The sequence below is a fragment of the Gopherus flavomarginatus genome, chromosome 4 (genome assembly GCF_025201925.1).
Source record: "Gopherus flavomarginatus isolate rGopFla2 chromosome 4, rGopFla2.mat.asm, whole genome shotgun sequence".
Classification (NCBI taxonomy): Eukaryota; Metazoa; Chordata; order Testudines; family Testudinidae; genus Gopherus; species Gopherus flavomarginatus.
In genome coordinates, this window is record NC_066620.1 from 125,861,178 (window position 1) to 125,877,461 (window position 16,284).

Sequence of the window (16,284 nt, forward strand, 5' to 3'; positions counted from 1 at the left end):
TACTCTGACACTTGTGGCTAGCACAGGGTGGGAATACCGAGGAACTGTGCACAATTGTTTGGAGTACAATGGGAGCATTGCTGAACAGCAGCAGAAGCACTTATACAGATGATTAATGAGTGATGTCTATAGATCACATGTAAAAGCCTATCTGGTCTCCCTCAAGTGAGAGGTTGGACTTGTGGCCACATGAGGAACACTTGAAGAATGGGGAAATGTGGGTAGGGGGGTGTTTTAGAAGCCTTTTAAAAGCAATGTAGCAGTGTTTGAAGGAGGGGGAACAATTTCCTTCTTTTAATGCTTCAGTGAGAGTTTGTTGCTGTTTTAAAATCATCTTATTGCAACAACCTTAAAATGTTTCTGCAATAAAATTTATTTATTTGTAATGCTATTTTACATATTGAATACGGTCCAAACAGCAGAATCTCCTGAAGTTGATTTGCTACTGTTTCTGAAAAATTAAAAATCTTGTAAAAAGTTAGTTTTATTTAAAAAAAAAAAAAAAGTAAAGCAGTGATACTGTGTACAATGCAATAACAGGATGATAAACCTTATTTTTGTTTTCAGAGTTAGGAGTTTCATTTCATGACACTAGAGATCATTTTTGCTGATGGTGAAAATCTTTTAACAGTGCAATAAGAAATGTGCCATCTGCTTGGAAGTACAGTATGTGTACTGATTGAAATGCAGTGATTTTTAGAGCAGGCAGAGAGAACTCACATACGCTGTTGCTACATTAAAGAAAACAACACAAAATTATAACCAAATTTATCTTTGACTAAGAATGTAGATAGAACAATGATAACTTGCCCTGAACATTACATCGGAAAGTGTGTGCAGAAAAATTGGCTTATTAAACACATTCTGTACTCAACCTCTAGCTATGTGGAAGGCATCTTTTTTATATAATATATATATATAAAAAGTGATGTGAATCAACAGATTAGATTTTCAAAGGAGATGCATATTACTTTGAAGAGATTATAAAATGTTCACCTCAGGCTATAATATCTACACATGCCTTGTGAAACAAATTTCAAGGGAGGTTACTAGTTTAAGTGTTTCTCTGATACTCAGTGACAGCATGGGAGCGTTCCTGAGGTTGCCTTCACCAACATGTGCTGTTCTGAGGGCATCTCTCTCATCAAATCCTTTAAGGTATAAACAGACGTTCAAGAAGCAGACTTTTTTTAAACATAAGGTTAACGTTTTCTTAGTGAGCTAGAAAGATCCACACTATATTTCCATGCCATCAGGCATTATGCTTAGTTATTCCCTACTGATGCCTAACGTTCCGGCACACAGAAATCCCATCTTCAGGTAACTTTTTCCACAGGAAAGTGCTGCAGGATTAGGCACCTCTTAGGGCAAAATTTTAGTCTCAGATGCACGACCAAGTCTCCCATTGATTCAACTGGAAGCCGGGCATAGAATTTGGAGTGAAGAAATATGCCCCTTAAGGCTGTGAAAGGTTTGACTATGAGTATTTGTGAATAGTAGTTTCTCAAACCTTGATACCGTTGAGATAGAGCTGAATGCTGTTCAGCAGCACTAGAAATAAGATTTAAAATGAAAATACTTGGTCTTGAAAACTGCAGGAGAACATACAGTAAGAAATATTTCAGAAGGTTGCATGCCTATGTATTAGTACTATGTTCTAGGTGTCTTTGGGAGAACATGTTTGTATACTTGGTGAAAAGAATCAGAGGAGTAGCCATATTAGTCTGGATCTGTAAAAAGCAACAGAGTCCTGTGGCACTTTAAAGACTAACATATATATTGGAGCATAAGCTTTCGTGGGTGAATACTCACTTCGTCAGATGCATGCGTATTCACCCACAAATGCTTATGTTCCAATATATCTGTTAGTCTTTAAGGTGCCACAGGACTCTTTCTTGCTTGGTGAAAAGAGGCTTCTTTAGACTACCCTGACTTGCATCTGCCTCTAGTATTGATATAATAGGTGGAAGCCAGGGTGGCTTTAGCAGGGGTTCATGGGTTCAGTTGGACCCACAGAAATCTTGAAACCAAGGATGCAGAAACATCCTGCGGGAATAACTGGAGGAGCCATGTTTGCTCCTTTGCACAAGAAACAACATGCAGCTCCATAGGCCGAGTCCTGCATTATGGTGCTACCGTTCCTGGCCACATCACGGCACGAAGAGGTCAGAGCTACAGCGGCCCAGAGGAAACTCTTGGGAGGGGTTGGTTCTCCAGGCACTAAGGGCAGCAGGGTCGGGTGCTGGCTCATGCTGGCCTTCTCCCCAATCTGAGCAGCTGGATTTTGATGATGAGTGGAGCCCCCTCCCCCACCATTTCCTGGGTGGGGTCTCACTGCCTTGTGTAAACTGGGACTGGCCTCAGGGCAACTGTGTAAAGTGAAGCTGACCCTGTGCTGAAGCCAGGTCCATGTCCTCACCACACATCCTGCCCTCCTCCCTCCAGTGCTCTCATTGTATCATGCTCTCTTTGTGTGTGTTTGTTTTTTGTTTTGTTTCATACTGCGATTACACTTGAGTTTAGTATACTGCACCAGTTCATCTGGGAGGCTACACCTGTGCTGGATGGAAATTACTTAATAGTCTGGCTTTCCCCTTAATTTGTCTTTTTGCCATTTTCCATTAACAAGGTGCTTAGCCCTCCTCTCTGTTTAAAGCATGCATAGGTTAATATTAGAGCTGGTCGGGATGTGAGATTTTCATCTCTTGGAAAATTTAGACAATTCAAAATTAGTTTGCATTCCAAATCAGAATGGAAAGTCAAAATATCCCAACATTTTGCAAATCAAAATATTTCAACCTGTGAATTGGAAGTATTCAACTAAATGTCTGCATTTATGAGTAAAACAATCTGACATGTTGAAATGATACCATTCTCTTCAAATTGACATTTTGAAATGAAGAAAGTTTCATTTTGAAATGTCAACTGATAATATTTTTATTTTCGTCCCACTTGATCAAAAAATTGAAATCCTTTTCTGAAAATCAACATTTCCCCACAGAAAATATAAATTTTAATTAAATGATATTTTCAGAGAGAATTTTTCATGCTAAAAACTGCAGTCACTTTTAGTTTAATATTCATTGTTGTGCCTCACTGAAGTTAATTTTTATATTCTGTTCATTGTGAAGTAAGTGGTCTTGGGATTTGACAACTAGGGATTCATCTTAATACAATAAATATGTGAGACTGGTTTTCAATACGTGCTGATGGCTGATGTGTTAATCCAATCCTGACCATTTTTGATCAGTAAAAATATTATGCCTCTGTTTGCTGCAGAAGATGTTACTCCCAGTAGCTCATACAAATTTATATTCTGTCTAGTTAAAGCTGTATGTTTCATTATCTGTCTCAAACTTGTGTAGTGTCACTGGGATAAACAGTTGTTTCATTCCGCCCCAGAGGTAGTTACGCATTAGTGGAGAGTGGTGAGATTCTTGTATGCTTTGTTTGTTTGTAAAGTGATTTTGGATAAAAAGTGAAATATAAATACAATCCATAGAGTCACCATTTTTTCCTTTTTTTTTTTTTCAAATTGTCTCTTTTGATACAAACTCTTAGATAGCTATAGTTGTTTATATATTTATATACACAGTACGTTCTAAAGCAATATATGCAGCATATCTGTGAATAGGTATGTCATTAGAAAATTGGATCAGTTTGTATGTTTGAATTTGGTTTACTTCATGTTGTGGTAATGTGCCTACTCATTGACGCTCTAAAGGGTTAATTGAAACATTAAACGAACCCTTTGCTATAATTTAGATCCCTTGTATATGAATGTACAGACATAGTTTATAAAAGCAGAATATCCTCCAAAATATCAAACAAAATGTGATAAAGTGCTTATTATGAAGCAGCTGGGTAACTTTTCCTCTTTGAAACATACATTGACAATTGATATAGAAATTGACAATACTGTATCAACATAGAATAGCTATTGACTTTACAGTTTGCTGCTATATAAATCTTTTTGATTTTTGGAAAGGCTGTTTAAATATTTGTTGCACATACTTGATTTGTAGACAACAGTGAAAAGCTTTAATTGTAAGTATCCAGGCCGTCTCATCTACTATTGCATGAGACTTTCAGCAAACTTCAGAGAGACTGAAGTAGAGTGAGACTTGATAGTGTTCTCTATTTTATATTACCTTGTTGTTGCTCAAAATTTTAAGCTTAACAGCTGGTGATAGGTGAAATTCTTTCAATATTGATGCATAATAGAACTGCTTGTTGAGGTTTTTTTTCAAATGCTGCAGTGGATGGTGCGCCTTTTAAAAAGCTGCAGGTAATAATTTTTTATATTTGAACCTGCATGACAGATCCTGTGACCAGATGGTGGGATTTGCTTTTGAATAGCCACAACAACATTTTTGTTTTTCTTTTCCGTACGTAATCTGATACTTGCCATCAATCAGCTTTAGGCATCTCTCTTGTCCTTTTGAGGCCTGTGTTTCAGTTTTCTTCAGAGAGGTTGCCCCATGGAGATTCCATTTTTTTTATTTCTCTTATCCTCTTTGCAGAGATTGTACTCCTAGAAGACTCCTGCCTTTGATTCTTAGTTGTTTAAATACAAGTAATGAGTTTATTATACCAGCGGCAAGAATACTGTGTGTGCTTAGATACAGTGTCCTTTTGTCGTCAGCATGGAACTATACACTCCTCTTAGCCTTCAGCAAGTATGTTGATTGTTTTGCTTTTAAGCTATTTTGCTGTAGAGTAGATACATGAGCACGTAATATTCACATACTTTATAGACACTTCTCTATCTTATGCAATCTTTACATGTTATGTTCAGATAGTTTGAAGTGTTAAGTTATCATTGCAAAAAAAGCAGAACCTCAAAATTCACATGAGTTTCACAAGGATAAACATGAGCACCAGAACCATAACAATAAGCAGGAAATTGAGTAGCAAGTTGAGGCCTCTGTTGTTAGCAAGATCCATACTCTGCACTAGTCTGACCTCTTGTGCTTGCAACTGATTTCTTGATTGTAGCTGCTGTTGGTTCAGCTGCAGTAGTAAGAAATTCGGATTCGCATGTATTTCATCTTGTTCTTGTTTTCTACCTGTCCTCAGTTTCTGCCACCTAAGAGAAAATTGTTTGTTCACAATAACAACTTAAACTCTTATGACTGCTAATGTTAATCCTCTAGTTTCTGCAAAGAGCAGCTACTTTGGAAAGATAACTTGTTTGACTTACTGATATCTCCTGTTTTGCTACTGCTCTTCTAAGGAACAGATCCATAGTAAAATAAATGGGGATTATATAGCAATTTTTTTTAAAAACAAAAAACTGGTGGTGCTGTCCAGGCACAGCTCTTGTCAAGGTCACTTATGGAATGTATGGGTAATAATAATGGGGCTGAAACTTCCGTTAAGGCCCATTGCATTTCAAAAACTAGCAGCTTGAAACTTTTTGGAAGAGCACGAAAGTTTCAAAAAGTGTAACATTTCCTAACATGGGTCAAATGCATCTTTGCAAATAGGGAAAATTCCTTCCCTTCTAAGGTTTTCAGCATTGTGTGGCACAGCGAGCAACACCCACTTATTTTTGCCAACTATGTGTTATGTAAGATTTATTGCAACCTTGCAAAAGCCTTATTAAGGGCCTAGTTTGAGATGGCACAGGTCACATCTTTACTGCTTTTAATAAACACATATGCAGTAGTTTATTTAAAAATTTAATAACTTAGCAATTGTAAAAATAAAACATGAACAGATAGGATTGCTCAACACTATGCCAAAACTTCATTTAGATGGCAAACCATTTTTGGGGTGGGGGGAGGGAAAGGGGGATTGTTTATGGTTGTCAAATACATAAAACTAGTACCTTTTTCGGCATTTTTGTACCTTTTTAAAAATAGCATATCTGATTTTTATAAAAAAGTCTGTCTAAGAATTATGGTCCAGATATGAAAAAGAAATGGTTGAGCCTTATTGAAACCATTACAAATACCTTAGGTGATTGTTAATGAGAACCCTGATCTTGACAAAAGTCTCTATATGTATGCCATTATACTTTGTTTTTTCACTATGGGCATAAAAATATGTTGACGTACCTTCCTCTGCCCCCACGAAATGCATTTTAATTTACCAGTTTTAATTACAAGCTTTTGATTTATTTATCTATCTATAGAGTCCTATTACCACCTACAGCATTGCTAAAATATCATGACATTTTTAAAAACATGTTATTCCATTACAAGCTTTAGAGGTGGGGCAGACTGAAAATACAAAACACCACATTGAAATATGGTTATCAGTGTTTCTCAGACAATTTAGAAAATCTTTGTAAATAAAGAGCTAGTCTCATAAGTACTATTTAGGGTGACCAGATAGCAACTGTGGAAAAAACGGGATAGAGGGTGGGGGGTAATAGGTGCCTATATAAGAAAAAGCCCTAAAAAAGGGGCTGTCCCTTTAAAAACAGGAAATCTGGTCACCCTAGTACTATTTAATGAGAATATGAATATCAGAATCTGGCACCAACATGCCACAGGCCAAATTCAGTGTATGTGTAAATAGCTATGTGCATACTGGTGCAGCCACAAGTAGGTGGAACCTGGCTTACACCAGATTACCTATGCACTGTGGATTATTCCGCATTGTGAGACAGTGGTGGTTATGCACCTTTGCAAGAACAGTGTCATTTAGACCTTTTCCACATTAGCTTCTTCTCCACTCCCCCCCCAAGATTTCCCATTGATGGATCCCTTGGTGGCAACAGTAGCCACTGGCAGAACTAGCATAGAAAGGGTGAAAGTACTTGTGCCCTTGTTAAGTATCCAGAGTTTAACTGCTTCATGGTTTAGACTTGCTGTGAGCAGAACAGATGATGCTGAAATGGGTCAGACCTTCAGCAGGTGTAAAATGGTAACATCAGTTTACACTAGCTGATTATCTGGCCTAAAGACTGTAAGCAGGGAGTCTTTCTAAATAGTTTTTTAAAAAAAGCACAATTCTGATCCTGACAATTATTTCCAGGGACGGAACTTCTGCTGACTGTAGTGGAGTCATGCTAGAGTTAGGAGTTACTGAATCTTGAATTTTCATTTTTTTGAAGGACTTATCCAAGATTATTGCTATATTTTTTTTCTCCTTATTTATATGTAAGATAAACTAAAAACAAATTCGGTAGTGTGCAGTAAATCAGCGGCAATTGATTGAATACAGAAATGAGAACTTCTCAAATCCAAAGCCACCTAAGATATTTGGAATTTTTATTCTTATAAAAAGAGTGAACTGTAGTGTAGTTTAATTAAACTCACTAGATTGCTTGTATACACGGAGTGAATTAAAACTACTTAAAATCCATTTAGGCATAATAAAGTAAGCAAATAGCACTAGTCAAAACAAACAGCACCACAGAGAATCAAAAAACTTTATATCGCTTAGTTCTTCCACATGACTTTAACTCTTCTTTCTAAACTGGAGTGCATTTGAACATTCTTTACTTCTGTATTAAGATTTTATCTTCAAATGTTGATTTTTAGTAAATAGAAGTACAATAAAATGCTTATTTTAAACATCAAATAACTATACAAAGAATATTATGTACCCAAATTTTCAAAAAGGTTTTATTTATCTTTGGATTCCACTGATATTTATGGTATAAAGTATGATAGAAATGTTATCGTATATTCTTCATATCAACAGAATTCCAAGACCCAAATGTAATCTTACAGTACACACTATAGATTTACATTGTTGCAAAATGCTAATAGTGTTTCTAGTTTCTTAAATTCATTTTTTCTGGTTTAAGACTCACTGTTTCATTTGTATGAGGAAAATTCTCTTTGTTCTAGGGTTTGCCTTCTAATATAAACTGATTCCTCTGAAGCCTATTATTCCAACAAGGAGTTCCCAGAATGCATGGGTTCCTCTTCAGGGCCTAACCATTTTCAAGAAATTTTTCAGTAATGTTAAATGTTGGGTATTTTCAATGTATATATTTTTAAATCTCACCAAGGCAAACTAAAATTGGAAACCCTATATCCAAAAACATTTGAAAAGGCTTGTAGCTTTGTCTTTTCCCACTTCTTCTTCAGGGACATCCCCACATGTTACAGGCAGATCTTTTAAATAGTTATTGTACAGTTACTAGAATCCCCTCATGACTTTGTGGGGCAGGACTGAAAGATGTGGAATAGATCATGAGATCACTTAAACATTGTAATTATGAATAATATTCTTAGTCACATTAAATTGCATGTGATAGCACATCTTTGTTTTTAAATTAATTGAAATTCTACCTAGACAGTCCAATAAACCATTTTTAAATAACAGTAAGTTTTTGCAAACAAGAATTATAAGGGTATTTGTTTCAAATTGTACTCCACTACATTTACAGTTTCACTAAAAATAAGGCATTCATGCTTGGTTATAACAGAGGGACTAGGCTGAGGGAACACACCTGCTTTTATGTGAACCTAGTATTTATAAATACCTTTTGAAACAGAGATTATTTTACCAGTCTTCAATGGTGCATTCAGGATTCTGATATATGCTTGAGATGCAAGAGACAATATTGACTACTGTCCTTCAAAACAAAGGGAGTTGAAGGATAGTTGAATCCATCAATGCCTGAATTGGCCAGTGTATAGTAGCTATCTCTTTTTATTGCCTGTAGTTAACAACTTTATTCTATCCTTCTGCTGCCCTCTGTGTCTATCTGCTTTACCTAGGTAGGACATCACCTTAATATGGGCATGGTGGCTTCCACCACACCAAATATTAAGCTAGTTCCTCATTCTGTTTGACTTCTCATATTTTCACTGTCATCAACCCCTGCTTTTGTAACCTTAATTCCTGGGGCAAATTATTCTCCTTTGATGTTTGCATGAAACTCCCTTTGACATCAAATAGAAGATGCACACACAGACTACAGTAGAATAGAACCCTTTTAAAAACGAATGCTTTTTGGCTGATACCCTAGATTCTTGTTTTTCCTCCCTTTAAATGCTGCTGGAATAGATCTTCTGAATATTAAAGATAGGCAAAAAGTGGGGATGGGAACTGTAATCTAGTGCATAATAATCCTTGTCAAATTCTAGTGACTTTCCATATGAAACTGATATTTTAACTTCAGTGTTACAAAGTCTTGCTGAATCAAATAGACTTCAATTGAAGGTTTTGCTCTTGAGAGATCAATAAATTCTCTAATTCAGAAGTTCTCAAACTTTTTTATTGTGTGACCTATTTATTAATTATGTGCAAACTGCTTCCCTTCCTATCCAGGATAGTGTGGGCCACCTCCTTTGCAATCACGCAGTGTCCCTTTGGAAAACTGGTACTGGGAAAATATTTGTATGTGTGGCTGCTGGAAACAAGAAGAGCTAGCACTGTGTGAACTGCCAGCTATCTGAACACGATTAGCAAGAGCTCCATAGACTGCCATGATCTATGGACCAGTTAGTGAACCACTGCTTTATTTTGTTCTTGATGCCTGCAAAATTTACCTTCCCTGGGAAAAGGCATGGTAGAAAATTTACAATATAATGACAAATGGGTAGCCTTTCATTCTAGACAATCACATTAGAACACATCCTTAGTCATCAGCTAGCTGGGAGCAGGCCTATGTTGTGTTTTTCTGACCTATTTCTGACCACCTTGATCTCACTAGAAGGTGAATTTGGTTCAAATACTTTACTGATGAGCTGCCTCAAATAGAAAGGGTTTGGATAAGCAGTGAGTTATCTTTAAAAGAAAAGCAGTATTTTTCCTTGTACTGTATCCAGCTTGGGTAAGTTTGGTCAGAATAATGGGAATGGCCTGACTGCAGAATAAAAAAATCCAAATCTTTTACTTTATTATACCAAATACAAAAGCAAATCTGACACAGATAAATGCTGAATTTTATGTATTGAATTTTTCTAATGTAAAGGAAATTGCATTTCTTAGTGCAAATTATGGTAAATGTAAAGTGTGGTAGATAATAATCTGTTGCTAAAGCTATGTAAAACAAAAGGGTCTTGAGTTCTCAAGGCTAGGGTTGCCAACCCTCCTGGTTTGCCTGGGAGTCTCCTGGTCAAGGCTCTCTCTCCAAAGTAGAGTAGAAGCCAAACCAGGAGATTTTAGGTGCTAAAAGTCTGGTGGCTCAGCGGGGTAATGCAGGCTCCTTGCCTTCCCTGGCCCCATGCTTCTCCCGGAAGTGGCCGGCATGATCCTGCAGGGGCGGGAAGGATTTTTGTGTGCTGCCCATGCCCCGAGCTCCGACTCCACAGATCCCATTGGTCAGGAATGGCGGCCAGTGGGAGCTCTGGGGGTGGTCCCTGCAGGCAGAGGCAGTGTGTCGGGGGGCGGCAGGGACGTGCTGGCCGCTTCTGGGAGCAGCGTGCAGTGGGGCCAGCATGTGAACCCCCGGCCTTGCTTACCTCCAAGCAGCTCCTAGTCGGTTGTGCAGCAGGGCTCAGGCAGGCTCTGCCCCCACTGCTCCCATTGGCCGCACTTCACGACTAATGGGAGCTGCGGAGTCGGTGCTCGGGGCATGGGCAGTGCACAGAGACCCCTGCCATCCCCTTGGGCCACAGGGACATGCCAGACACTTTCGGGAATGGTGCAGGGCCAAGGCAGGCAGGGAGAATGCCTTAGCCCCACTGAGCCGCCGCCTGGGAGACACCCGAGATCAGCATCTCCTGACTGGAACTTATGCGCGCGCACACACAACCCCATCCCCTGCCACAGGCCTGAGCCCCTTCCTGCACCCAAACTCCCTCCCAGAGTTTGCACCTTGCACCCCAACCCCCTGCCCCAGGCTCATCCCAGAGCCTCCTCCCACACTCCAAAACCCTCAGCCCAGCCCAGAGCCTGCATCCCCTCCCACATCCCAACTCCCTGCTCCAGCCCAGTGAAAGTGAGTGAGGGTGGGGGAGAGCGAGTGACAGAGGGAGTGGGAAAATAGAGTGAGCAGGATGGGGCCTCGGAGAAGGGGCGGGGCAGGGGTGTTTGGGTTTGTGTGATTAGACAATTGGCAAGCCTACTCAAGGCACACTTTTGGCTTCTAATGTCCTCCTAACATTCAGTTAGCCAACTGGACACAGTGAGTGAATATTGTTCTCTTACCAGGGTGGTTGGTTCTTTAGATACCTTGAAAAACAAATTAAAACTTTCTCTGCAAATGACAACTTGTTTCAATAGACGTATTTTTTAAAACTGAGTCACAAGTCATGTGAATTGAAGTTTTGGCATTACTTTTCTTCCCAATAATCAGTTCTGAATCCCTTCTTTAAATAGGAAAAAAGAAAAAGACAATTTATATCAGGGAAAAGGTTTCTTTAAAATAGCTTCTACTTCATTTCTCAAGATTCTAGTCATAAACTATTAGAGCAAGTTGAATAATTTCAATTAACAGTGTAACATTGTAGCATCTTGAAGAATACATTCAAATCTAAATGTGCCTGTGCATCATTTTGGATTGATCTGGGCTTCTACGAGATATTAAAATATATATCCAATATCTAAAAAGATTTGCAGTGAAATTTTAAAGCATGCAGGCTTGAAAGAGTGAGGTGGGCTTTTTAATATAGTGTTTCAGCCAAGTGAACCACAAATTGAATAACACAATTAATGCCCTTTCTTACTTCCATGAAAAAGGCACAAATTTACCACATTCACATGAGATGTCTCTTAGCAAGGTGAACAAACAAGTTAGTTCATGGACAGCTTTGTACCAGTAGGCTTTAAATCACTGTTCAGTACAGAAGTGCTTTTTCATGTGTTTTATAATGGCTAGTCCAAAAATGGTGCAGTGGTTGACGAGACTGTTTTAGTCCAACTGCTCGACCTGCTCACACGGCTATTCTTGCCTTGGGAGTTTCTTGTTTAGTTCTTTTTTTTTCACTTTTGGTGTGGCTTTCTTATAGGATAGTGCAATGGGAAGCAAAGATTCTGTGGAACTTCAGAGAAGCATCACAAGGATACAGATAAGCAAGAGGCATATTAAAATAAGACAAAAATTTATGAAGAGGTCCTGGAGCTTTTGGCGTGCTTGTGGGTTCACCTCAATAGTTGAGGCCCTTCTCATGGCAGAGCGGGTTATGTGCTGGACCTTCTCCATGGCAACAGGAAAGCAGAGAGCACAAGTCAGGCTTTAGAAGAAGTGCAGGTAAAAAAGCAGAAGTTGTCAGGAACAGTGCAAAGTGGTTATTATCTTCAGTTTTTGGTTTAGAGAATCTGTGTGGAGCTGGGAAAGCAGGAAAGTGAAGAGTTAGAAACACAAAAGTAAAGTGTTTTGTTCAGTGCATGTGCGGATTGTATTCATGTTATAATAGTGCCTGAAAGAAAAAGTGAAGTTACTTTCCGCAGTGTGCTACATATTATTTTCACTTAAAAATGATTTTCAAAACAGATAAGACTTAGTGGAATTGCACATGCAACCTTATGAGTGAGTTAGTGAGTGCCTGCAAATCTGAGGTGGAGGCCCTTTATGAAATGGGACTTGTGGATGTTCAGCACTTCTCAGAATCAGTCCAATAGGGCCTAATCTGATTTCCTTCCGAGTCTATGGAAAGACTCTCTATGTCTTCAGTCGGAGTTGGTTCTGGCCACTTAGGAGGCAGGACGATCTCGTGGATAAAAGCTACAGGACATGGAGTGAGGAAGTTCTGATTCTTTTTCTGGCTGTGTCACTGACTACTTATGTGACCTTGGACAAATCATTTAACTTCTCAGTGCTTCATTTTTTGAGGGGGAGTGGAAAAACTAATCTTGCTAATGCATTTCCTTTCCAAGTAGAAAGAATGTCATGTGTAAGCAAATGCTGTGGCAGCGTCTAATATGTATCATTGATATGGGGAATTTCTAGTAAAATTATCTTGAAGGATGGGCAATCTGAGACACGAGACTTTTCTTCTCTGAAAGTACTTATGTGCGCTAAAAATTTCACGCCCAAAGGCAGAGGGATGGTGTTGCAATAAATGCATGGGAAAATATAAATTTTTAATTTGTTAGCGATAGATACAGTGTTGCTTGAAGTGCTTTTTATGAGAAATAAAGAGAAGATAGGTATGCAGTGCTTTCAGGAATGCAAGTTATATTGAGTTTTGGTTTTTTTTAAAAAGCCCCCAAAACATGCTGTAAGCTCTTCAGGGCAAGGGGCCGTCCCTTTGTTGTGTCTGTTCAGAACCTAGTACAATGAGGGCTTGATCCATGGCTGGGGCTGCTAGGCACAACAGGGATACAAATAATTGATGATAATGATGGTAATCTCAAGCTGCCCTTGGATAAATACATTTATTCACCATATATTTTTCTCCTAAGGGAGAATTTGCGCCTTGATGTTTGTTTATATTACATATATCTTTATGTATGCAGTGTAGCTGTAGCCCTGATGGTCCAAGGCTATTACAGAGACAGGATGGGTAAGGTAATCGCTTTTATTGGACCAACTTCTGTTGGTGAGAGAGACAAGCTTTGAAGCCACACACAGTTCTTCTTCCACTCTGGGAAAGGTCCTCCCAACTTCACAATAAAATGCTAAACCAGTGATTGATTCTCAAACTTTTGTACCGGTGACCCCTTTCACATAGCAAGCTTATGAGTGTGACCTCTCCCCCTTATAAATTAAAAACACTTTTTAAATATATTTAACACCATTATAAATGCTGGAGACAAAGCAAAGTTTTTGGGTGGAAGCTGACAGCTCACAACCCCACACATAATAGCTTCACAACCCCCGGAGGGGTCCCAGCCCCCAGTTTGAGAACCTCTTTGCTAAACAATTGGTTCCACCTTGCATTTTGCTGTGATGCTGGGAGTACAAGAAGGGCTCTGTGTGCCTTGAAAGCTTGTCTCTCTCACCAACAGAAGTTGGTCCAATAAAATATATTACCTTACCTGCCTTGTCTCTCTATGGCAGATATACTTTCTCTGCTCGTGACCCAGATAAGTTTATTGATAACAGCTATATTTTAAGATGTATAGACTCCTGCCATTGCATCCATATAGAGTAGGGGAAGACAAATCCTTAGAAGTGACCATCCCACAAATGGCATCATAACTGCTGTGTGAACCATCCTGACTGTAAAAGGGAGTGGATGGAGAGCAGCGTAAGGAGGCTTCCGTTACACATCCAGCCTCAAGATCCATAAATTTGCTTGCCAATCAGGCTAAAAGGGTCCATAAGAAATATCATACAGTGAACTTCATGAAAACTTTCAACCTGTTTTTTTTCTCTTCTCAAAAATTTGTCCACAGGAGAGGATAAGGGGCTGTTAGTTCACATCCAGTAGTATTGTATGCTGTGACCAGGATCTGTTTTCAGCATCAAAGACTGCAATAGCATTTCAAAAACTGACTTAAAAATCAGATTGCACGTAGATATATTAATAGCTTTGGTTGGTTGAATGTGGTGACATCTTTTCCTAAAATTAGATTATACAATTTTAGTACAGTATATGATATCAAGAGCTTATTTTTAGTTGACGCTTTAATTTTTCAGCTTAGTTTGATGCTAGATAGATGAAAGCAGGTATAGCATAAAGTGCTTGCCTGGCATATTCCATTCAGTTATTTGTCTGGTCTGTGTCTCTCTTTTGTGTAAGTGCAGTAAAAGCAAGACAGATGTGCAAGAATTCTCAGATGACTTGACCTGAAAGTTTATCCATTCGCCTAGCCTAATAGGGGCTGAGATACACTAAAATGTTTATCCTGTTCCAGAAGAGGTATGCTAGTTCAAGCACTAACGTTTCTGTGCTGACATAAACAAGCTTGTTCAAGCAGTGCATAAGAGTGACACTTCAGACAGCCATATTTGCTGGGAATCACTTCATCACAACCTGCTGTGCCATTATTTAATGGCCACCACAATTGAGAGAAGGCCCATCATTTAGTAAGGTCATATTAAAAAATGTTAATAGTGTTGTTTTTTTTTTTTTTTAAACCTTTGGAAGAAGAGAGGAAATGTTGTTAGTGAAATAGTCGTTGGGCTTGATTCTCATATAGCACTCTGGCTGTGTAAAGGACCCTTAAGGTGAGGTAGTGGCATAATTGAAAAATAGGTACTCTTTGTGTTTAAAAGATTCATATTTTTAATGCTCTGGAAGAACAAGACGTAGGGAGTTCAGAATTCAGTAATTAGTGTTGCTGTGCTAGAGAACCTATATGAAATTCTTAAAGAAGCACCAGCAGGGTTTCAGAAGCAATTCTGAGTGCTCTTGTTTTCTCCCTACATAATACGTCTCTGTTTGCGAGAGAGAGGTTTTCTGATCTACATGTATATGTCTAGACTTCAATATGTGTTTCCCTACAAGGTGCTTGGTTTCAGCTAGCAAATGCACATCTTGCTTGTTAATCTTCCCTAGGTGTGCATAAGGAGAAATAGACACAGTAACACAGCTGTGTGTGAATAACAAACAAGGTCAAAAGATACAGTCCAATATTCTATCCCGAAGAATCATTTAATTAAAATGAAGGCCTATTCTTACTGTATATGATAACAGCATAGAAATGCCCAAGTTTAGGTCACTGGTGCTAATGTTTTAGGTCAAAACAATGACGAAACCTTGCGCACGCACACACACACACACACACACCAGAAGTCAAAAGTGGGAGTTTCAGCAGGAGGGCAAATTTTATTTGAGATCTTATGTGCCAAGTATTATTGTGTTCAGATGCAGTACTGTCCTGCGTTGCCCAAGAAACAAACCTTTGGCTCCATCACTGAATGGATGTGTTCACTCTTCTGGAAGACATTGTGCACACGTCATTGTTTAGGTAAAAGGCCAAATTGCTGATCCTGCATGTCCATATGCTAAGGTTACTTTACAGTTGTTGTCTGACTGTGGTTCAACAGATCAGTCACTGTTGAGCTCCTAGTTGACAGGTAATTATTGTAGTGATTATGTGTGGTGGTTATTATCCATTTCTGAGTACCCTTCATACTGAGAGCAGGTATGTGAACAAAGTTCAAAACCGTGGTGAACAAAGTTGAAACCTGTAGGCCAAATTCATTCCAGGTATAAGTATATTGACTTCACTTGGGTCACACAGGATAAATTTGGCTCCATTGGAAACAGTGATTTTAGACACAGTTTACCCATTTCCTGTCGTATATTTACTAAATGTGGTAGTTATATCAGTGAAATAAAAGGAGTTTGACATGCATGATTTATTATCTTCCCATGTAACCAAACTAACTTGTGGTATGGAATAGTAAGACAGGCACAGGAAATGAACAATAGGTAGTGAAGTATTTCACAGTAATTTCATTTTGGTAGCATGGTACAAAAAGCAATAATCCTAGTTGATTCGTTTTGAAAATGAACAATTTAGTGACTGTCAGTA

At 38.7% G+C, this 16,284-nt stretch overlaps 2 protein-coding genes across 8 annotated transcripts in view; one reads left to right on the forward strand and one right to left on the reverse strand.

The window, feature by feature from the left end:
• Positions 1-16,284, forward strand: part of CEP85L (centrosomal protein 85 like) — a 175,103-nt gene that overhangs the window by 86,884 nt on the left and 71,935 nt on the right. The gene's annotated exons all lie outside the window — the stretch shown is intronic.
• Positions 1-16,284, reverse strand: part of PLN (phospholamban) — a 44,276-nt gene that overhangs the window by 22,506 nt on the left and 5,486 nt on the right. For 2 of the 5 annotated variants that reach the window (XR_007773910.1, XR_007773911.1), the window contains one exon: positions 354-5,089. The exons of 1 other annotated variant lie outside the window; for it this stretch is intronic. Coding sequence is in view for 2 of the 4 variants with exons in the window: in XM_050949992.1 (XP_050805949.1) it covers positions 11,900-12,058 (159 nt within the window). In the remaining 2 variants the exon portion in view is untranslated. Of the gene's footprint in view, positions 1-353; positions 5,090-11,178; positions 12,185-16,284 lie in introns of those variants that run through there. 2 more of the 5 variants (XM_050949992.1, XM_050949991.1) reach the window with 1 other exon arrangement.